At 39.7% G+C, this 8,604-nt stretch overlaps 1 protein-coding gene across 1 annotated transcript in view; it reads left to right on the top strand.

Annotated features, from left to right (window-relative positions):
- Positions 1–8,604, top strand: part of Cpeb3 (cytoplasmic polyadenylation element binding protein 3) — a 156,896-nt gene that overhangs the window by 73,939 nt on the left and 74,353 nt on the right. Inside the window, exon 5 of the mRNA XM_013034321.1 lies at positions 6,337–6,504. Within this exon, the coding sequence (XP_012889775.1) occupies positions 6,337–6,504 (168 nt within the window). The remainder of the gene's footprint in view (positions 1–6,336; positions 6,505–8,604) is intronic.

The following is an 8,604-nucleotide window of genomic DNA, read 5'->3' as shown; positions in this document are numbered from 1 at the left end:
CTTATGTGGTGCTGAGGAATCCAACCCAGGGCCTCATGCATGCAAGGCAAGTCCTCTACCACTGAGCCATCTTCCCAGCCCAGGAGTGATTTTTTTTTTTTAAAAAGGGATTCAGGGAGTTCCTTGTCTGTAGCACCTGTGACAACACAGGAATAATTAGGAAATACAAAGGAGGTCTCTGTGATTTGGAGATTAGTGAGCAAGAGGGAGCTAGATGAGGAGGTCAAGCTTGTAATCTTAGCTGCTTGGAAGGTCCATTGAGAGATTACAACTCCAGTACAGACAGACAGAAAAGCTCATGAAACTTCATCTCAACCAATGGCTGGGCACGATGGAGTACACCAGTCATCCCAAACTATGAGGAGGGGGGCAAAGAAGGTAAGCACAATGGCTAAGTGCAGTGACATGTACCTGATCACAGTCCAGGTTGACCTAGGCATACAGCTAAGACCCTATCCTGAAAATAATGAATGCAAAAAGGGAATTAGCGGAGGGACTCACATAGTAAGAATGCCTGCTTTGTACACATCAGACCCTGAGTTCAAACCCTAGTTACTATCAAAAGTAAAAGAGAGTGGGGCGGAGGGGAGTGTGGAAGGCAGCAACCATGAGGTAGAAGAGACCTTGCAGTGGAGACCTTGAAGCTCACCGTGGTGTTTTGATCCAAGAAGCAGTGGAACATTGAGAGCTCTTGAAAGTTATGAGTGTGGTTACACGTTCACACTAATGTTTGAAAGCAGTGGCTTTGACTATTTTGTTGACAAGGTATTGTTGAGCAAGCACCAGGTAAGACAGTGGACTAAAAGAGGCTGTAAATGCTCTTAGACTGAGGTCAGGGGGAATTGATGGCCCCCTGGACCCCAGAATTTTAGTACTAGAGATGGGACTCAAAAGAAGGTTAGTTTTGGCTTTTGTATTGGTAGGGATTAGTTGGGGGAGTGTGTGGAGAATGTTCTTGGATGTCTTGACTGAGTGTGGAGATCCTTTTTTTGATTTGGGGGGATGCTTGAGGAACAAGTATGGAGGGAAAGATTGAGCTGTTTTCAAGTTACTTTCTCTATGGGTTCTTTTTCTTTGTCTCAGAAATTCTTACCCTCACAAGATGCTGTGGAAAACTGTCCCCCTATAAAATCTTCCTCTAAATCTCTCCCCTTGCCCCAAATTTATCTACTTTACTATTATTTAGGTACTTACCTATCTCCCTCATCGGACTGTCAGGGAACTATCTTGTTTATTTGTTGCTTTGGTATATGGATCAATATTTCCCCAAGTGTTTTCCAGCCCTTTTATTTATACTTTATTTTTTTTTCTGATAAGTGTCTTGAGTTATTACCTGGGTTCAGCCTTAGACCACACACAGTCCTACAGCATATGCCACCTGCTTAGCTGGGATGGCAGTCATATACCACCACACCCAACTCGTTCTGTTCAGGTAGGGTCTTGCTAATTTTTTGCCAGGGCTGACTTCGTCATCCTCCTGAGTCACTGGAGTTACAAGCATGAACCCATGTACCTGGCCAGCCTTTTATGTTCTAATATGGGTTGGAATCTGGAGAGAGCAACATTTTCTTAAATTATTTAGTTGCTTTATTCTGTTCCACCAGCTTCTGTTTTTTAGCCTCTCATGTTCCTAGAGCAATGGGTGAGAGGTGGGAATAGGAGCATTGTGTGGGAAGTGATTGAATATAAACCTGACACTGAGGAAGCTTGAGATCCAGAGTGTGGAGTAGATCAGAGTTGTCTTGGGCAAGGCTCATTTTGTCTGTAGTTTTTATAGATCAAGGGATGAGAATTGACTGCTCATTGTTTGTTCCTGCCAGACAAAAACAGGTGTTTTGTTGGTTTTTGTTTTTGCGGGTTTTTTGTGTTTGTTTCTTTGTAACAGAATTGCTGAGCAAAAATATTTTAGTTTTTTCTCTCCCTTCTTGGCCGTTTTATTTACTAACTCATCAGAACAAAACCTTTCTTACAACACTGGGTTATTTATAAAATAGTCATATTGACAGCCACTTTTTGTGTGAAAGAAAAGTTTATTATTTTTCTAAGACTAGTTATAACCACACAGCTGTTTGGCAGAAAAACCTAGATTTCAGGTGAACATAGACAAGATATACTAAATGAAGATGCCTTTTATTTTTGAAGACTATATCAACTTACTTTTTTCTCAAGTGTTTTCTCAAGAGTTAGCTATAATTCAAAATGAGGAAGGGGATTATCAAGTTCGACAAGAAATATACTCACTACCTTACATACGTAATTGTAACCCCTCTGTTCATTACCTTGACAACAAATTTAAGTTAATAAAAGCAAAAAAAGTTACAGTATTCAAGATAGTTCATTTTTAGAATAGAACCTACTATTTTACCAGGAACTCACAGATGAAGGAAATAGATTTGTTCATAAAGTTTGATTTTATTTTGTAATGTCAAATAGCATTGTATTCTTAAAAAATAAATGATAGTATTTTTATTAAAAATGTAAACATACAAAGTATACTTGAAGGCAAACTGAATTTCATCAAATAGAAATATGAATAGACTACTTGACAATATTTAAGAGCTTTCTTGTTGATTTGTTGCATTATTTGGGATTTAATTGTCTATCTTGGTTTTTGGTTCCTTTGTTTTTGGCAGTTCTATGCTTCAAACTCAATGCCTTGTGCTTGCTAGGCAAGTACTCTATCACTTGATCTACCAGCCCAGCTATTTTGTGTCAGTTATTTTTTTGAATAAGGTCTGTTAGTTATTGTTTTGGATAAGGCACTGCTTTTTGCCTGGTCAACAATCTTTCCACTGATACTTCCTATATAACTGAGTTGACAGGGACATGCCACTATATACAACTTTTTATTAGTTGACATGTGCTTTGGGGGGTTTTTTGCCCAGCTGGCTCCAAACTGATCCTCCCAATCTCCTGTGTAGCCAGGTTTACAGGCTTGAGCCACTTTACCCAGCTTAATTGTCTACATTTTAGGCATACATAAAGTGCACCTAATTATCCTTATCAGGTAGATACACAGTTAACTCATATTTTTGGCAGGTTCTATATTTACTAGCTCATCTTCTAGTTGCTAAAATACATTTATAATCTCCCAATCAGTCAGTACTCAATGCTTTCATAGACAGTCATGAACATGGCAAAAACCCCAAATGATGTGCTCAGTTCATATTAGAGGAAGTTGTTTTTTGCCTACATAACTTCTCCTAAACAGGAGTCCATTCCGTAATCTGTTTAGTGTGTTGTATTTCCATGTTTTTTGTTTTTTTTTGTCAGTCATGGGACTTGAACTCTGGGCCTGGGCGCTGTCCCTCAGCTCTTCAGCTCAAGGCGAGCACTCTACCACTTGAGCTACAGCGCCACTTTCGGTTTTCTGGTGGTTTATTGGAGATAGGAGTCTCATGGTCTCTCCTGCCCAGGCTGGCTTTGAACCGCGATCCTCAGATCTCAGCCTCCTGAGTAGCTAGGATTACAGGCGTGAGCCACCAGCGCCCGGCTTCCATGTTTTTTTGCTAGGAACTTTACAACTTAAAATGACTCCTAACTACCTGAAGAGCTGTTAAAAGTTCCAAGACGGCACAAGAAGGCTGTAATGTTCCTTATGGAGAAGATACATGCCTTAACCAAGTTTTGTTCTGGCATAGGTTAGGTAGAACTGTTGTCCATAAAATAAATGCTAATAAGCTAATAACATACTGAATAATGTGACTTCTTTCTCTCTTTCGTTTTTTCTCTCTCTCTCCCTCTTCTTTCTTTCTCTTTTTTTTCTTTCTTTTCTTTCTTTTTTTTTTTTTTAGCTACTGGGGTTTCAACTAAAGGCCTCACACTTGCTAGGCCAGTGTTCTATCACTTGAGCTCCCATCCCCAGCTTTCCCCCATTCTTTTTAAGCTTGGTTTTTTGGAGGGTCTTATGTTGCCTGGGGCCAGAATTGGATTGCAGTCATCCTACCTATTCCATCTGCATAGCTCCATTACATATTTGTGTCCAGTTTATTTGTTGAAATGAGGATCTTGCTAAATTTTTGCTGTGGCTGGCCTCAATCCATGATCCTCCTGGTTGCCATTTCTGAGTAGCTGGGATTACAGACATGTGTCACTATACCCAGCCATTGATTTTTTTGTTTGTCTGTTTTTGTTTTTTGGGGGGTCCAGTCATGGGGCCTGAACTCTGGGCCTGGGCACTGTCACTCAGCTCTTCAGCTCAAGGCTAGCGCTCTACCACTTGAGCCACAGCGCCACTTTGGGCTTTTTTCTTTTTTTGCTTATGTGGTGCTGAGGAATCGAACCCAGGGCCTCATTCATGCAAGGCAAGCGCTCTACCACTGAGCCACCTTCCCAGCCCCTATACCCAGCCATTGAATAAGATGTTTTTAAGTGTCAGTTACATAGTATTACTGGCCATATATTCAGTATTAATAAATGAAAAATAAGAGGCTGAGAATGTGCCTTAGTGGTACAGGCTTGCCTAACATGTATGAAGCCCTGGGTTCAATTCCTCAGTACCACAAACAGAAAAAGCTAGAAGTGGTGCTGTGGCTCCAGTGGTAGAGCACTAGCCCTGAGCATAGAGAGGCTCAGGGATAGAGCCTACGACCTGAGTTCAAACCCCAAGACTGGCAAAAACCAAAAAAAAAAACAAACCCAAAAATTAAATAAGGTATCTTTAAATAGAAACACATGTAAAACAAGGATGTGTATTGATCTGTCAATGAAATTGCAACAATTGAAAATTGTGTTCAGAGGTTTAGTATTCTATAATTCAGCACTCACAATGACTGTATATAACACTACTGCTAATAACTAGAATTGATTATATATGATTATTATGTATATATTCTTTTCTTTTTTAGTAGCATATATTAATTGTTCAAAAGAATTTAATTATAATTTTTCATACGTACATAAATATACTTTGGTTAAATTTACCCGACCCTTACTTTTTTTTTTTCTTTTTACAGTCCTGGCTTTGAACGCAGAGCCTACGCGCTGTCTCTGAGCTTTTGTTTTTTCTCTCAAGGCTCTCACTCTACCACTTGAACCACAGCTCCGCTTCTGGTTTTTTGGGTGCTTAATTTGGAGATAAGCATCTCATGGTCTTTCCTGCCCAGGCTGCCTTTCAGATTTCAGTCTAAGGAGCAGCTAGGATTACAGGCATGAGCCACTAGCACCTGGCTGATTACTCATAACCCCTCTTCTTTTTAAGACCATTTTAATTTTACACATGTATCTGACCCATCCATATTCACTCCCATTCACCCTCTCCTTTGCCTTCCTTAATACCTCTGGTTCTCATCCCCAGATAGTCCCCCTGTTTTACATTCATGTGGTGACTTTTTTGGTCTGTATTCTATACATTATTGTGCTATATCTCTTCTTATAGTAATGTCGAGTGGATAGGTGAGAAACTTGGATTTAGTTATACTTGTTAACAATGAAAATAAATCTGTAATTCTTTAATGTGTGTAGTTTGCTACTGGGCTTGAACTAAGGGTCTTACAGTCTTACTCAGTTTGGTCAGGGCTAGCACTCCTACCATTTAAGCTACACTTCCAGTCCAGCATTTTGCTATTTAATTGGAGATGGAGACTTGAAGACCTTTCTTTCCAGGCTAGCTTTGAACCACAGTCCTCCAGGCCTCAGCTACTAAGTAGCTGGATGCCTGGCTCTTTTCATCTATTTTTGAACAAGATAAACTCAATCTAGATTAGTAGAGTTATCATAACTGTGTCTATATCTATACTCCCTCTCTTAATTTATACTCCCTCTTAATTGATGGATTTTGATTTTCTTGTTCTTCCCTACATTGTTGTCTATGTTTGCTTTCAAATTGAATTAGCTTAGGATGAGAGGGAAAACTCAGTTTTTAGTTCTACTGTTTGAAGTTATTAGCTCAGTTAGGAGATTCTATTATACCTTGACTATTAGGGCTAGTTTTCAGAACTAAATCTCTGAGGTTAAGAGCAGATACACGTCTGTGCATAGATACTGTTTTTCCATGTGTTTTAAGAAATAACTGAAGAAACAAAAATTAATTGCTGGGTATTTTCCTAGCAGCTGTGATAGAGACCATGTAACCAAAATACAGTGACTTCTTAGGAAAACAGCTGCGATTTTGATTCTTAGGTATCAATCCTGTCAGTGCAGTGTTGTGTGTGTCCTTATTCAGTAACAGTGGTATAAACTTGTGTAGACCTGGTCATCTTCAGTTTTGTATTTTATTGGAAAAGCCACAGCTAAGGAGCCATTTTTTAATGCTTCATGACATATACTTTAAGCATCTAATATAACATTTATTGTCCAGGTAAATCATTCTGATTATAGGAACTGTCTTTGTTTCAGGTCGATCCTCTCTCTTCCCCTTTGAAGACGCCTTTTTGGACGACAGCCATGGTGATCAGGCCTTGTCATCTGGCTTAAGTTCTCCCACTCGTTGTCAAAATGGGGAACGAGTAGAACGCTACTCAAGAAAGGTGTTTGTTGGAGGTCTTCCTCCTGACATCGATGAAGGTACTATTCATTCATTGATAACTTTACAAAGGCTTGGTTTGTGCTTTCTACCAGTTGATACTGACTTCACTCCAGGTCAGCTTTTGGACCTTTGTATCTGAATATGTAGGAGGTGAGTATACTTTAATAATGAGGAAGTAATAGGTTATATGCTTTAGGTCTACCCATATTTGACAATGTAATAGTCTCAAAAGTTTCCATTTCCTACTTGATTTTAGAATAGTTTTTCTAATAATAAGAGCTAATACTTAATGAAACTCTACTCAAAGTCCATCATTGTGTTGAGGGCTTCATGTTATGCTATCTCATTTAGTCCTTATCACTATTTTATAAAGTGTATCATCAGGGGCTGGGAAGGTGGCTCAGTGGTAGAGCGCTTGCCTTGCATGCATGAGGCCCTGGGTTCGATTCCTCAGCACCACATAAGCAAAAAGAAAAAAGCTGGAAGTGGTGCTGGGCTCAAGTGGTAGAGCGCTAGCCTTGAGCTGAAGAGCTGAGGGACAGCACCCAGGCCCAGAGTTCAGGCCCCACAACCGGACCCCAAAAAAAAGTATCATCAGCATTTCATTGCTGAGAAAATGGAGAATCCTTGAGAAATAATCTATCCAGGATTATATAGTTATTGGTATAGTTAGAATTCAGAGTCAGTCTGATATCAGAGCTTTATGCTCTTAGCTATCACACTGTCATATTTTAATAAAAATTTCTGCTTATGAAAAGCATTTTTCAGGTCAGGTGCTATGGCTGTAACAACCTTGCTTCTTTGGAGGCATTGGAATTCAAGGCTAGTCCAGGCAACAGATTTGTCAGTCTCCATCTCAACCAATGACTGAGAAGAGTGATATGTCATCCTAGCCATGTGGGGAAACACAGATAGGAGGATTGTAGTCCAGGCTTACCCAGGCAGAAAGCAAGACTCTACCTCAAAATTCACCAGATAGTTGTGAGCTTGTGGCTCAGGCCTGTAATCTTACTCAGGAGACTGAGATCTAAGGATTGCAGTCCAAAGCCTGCCTGAGCAGGAAAATCTATGAGATTCTCATCTCTAGTTACCCTAGAAAACCAGAAGTGGCATTGTGGCTTAAAGTGGTAGAGAGCTAACCTTGAGCAAAAGAGCTCAGGGACAGCACCTAGGCCCCAAGTTCAAGCCCCACAACTGACAAAAGTAAATGCTGGGAATTTGACTCAAGTGGTAGAGCACCTTCTAGCAAACATGAGGCCCAGAATTGAAATGCTAGTACCCCTCTGTCTCCCAAAGTATGAAGACTAGTTGGAATTTCTCAACATTTTTATGATTATCTAGTCCAAAGGAAAATGAGTTTTCACTTATGCTTAAAGCCAATTAAAACACTCATTTTAACACATAGTAATGTTGTCAATAAATATTTGTTGAATGTATGCAGAAAATGTAATCATGACAACACTAACAAAGGAAAAACAACTCTAGTTCAAAATAACTAGATGTGAAATGGAAATATGAAGGCAGGCTTGTTTTGCCAGGCTGTTCTCACTTTAACACTTCTCTAATTTATCATGGTTTCCTTTTTAGTTTCATGATTAGAGACTCTCGTTTTAGACTTACTGCATTAAAATTGTAGATAACTAAACCTAAGTAGGAACTAGGTTGTAATTTCTGCTTTGAGTCAGAAGGAGAAGATAAATTAATTGAGATGCAATTTTTACATATATTTTCATTATAAAATGTATAATATTTAAATATGAGAGCTAGGTATGATGGATTTTTTTTTGGTTTTTTGGTCGGACGTGGGGCTTGAACTCTGGGCTTGGGCACTGTCCCTGCGCTCTTCAGCTCAAGGCTAGCACTCTACTGCTTGAGCCACAGTGTCACTTCCGGTTTTCTAGTGGTTTATTGGAGATAAGTGTCTCATAGAATTTCCTGCCCGGGCTGGCTTTGAACTGTGATCCTCAGATCTCAGCCTCCTGAGTAGCTTGGATTATAGGCGTGAGCTACGCCCAGCTGTATGATGGTCTTTAACATTTTCTTATCATCAAATAGTTACCGTAACTAAAGTCCTCACTTCTCATCAAAAGAAGTGTGTGTGTGTGTGTGTGTGTGTGTGTGTGTGTGTGTGTGTGTGT

This window comes from Dipodomys ordii, unplaced genomic scaffold, assembly GCF_000151885.1.
Source record: "Dipodomys ordii isolate 6190 unplaced genomic scaffold, Dord_2.0 Scaffold188, whole genome shotgun sequence".
Taxonomy (NCBI): domain Eukaryota; kingdom Metazoa; phylum Chordata; class Mammalia; order Rodentia; family Heteromyidae; genus Dipodomys; species Dipodomys ordii.
The sequence above is the reverse complement of the archived record's forward strand: the minus strand, read 5'-3'. Positions and strand labels throughout refer to the sequence as shown.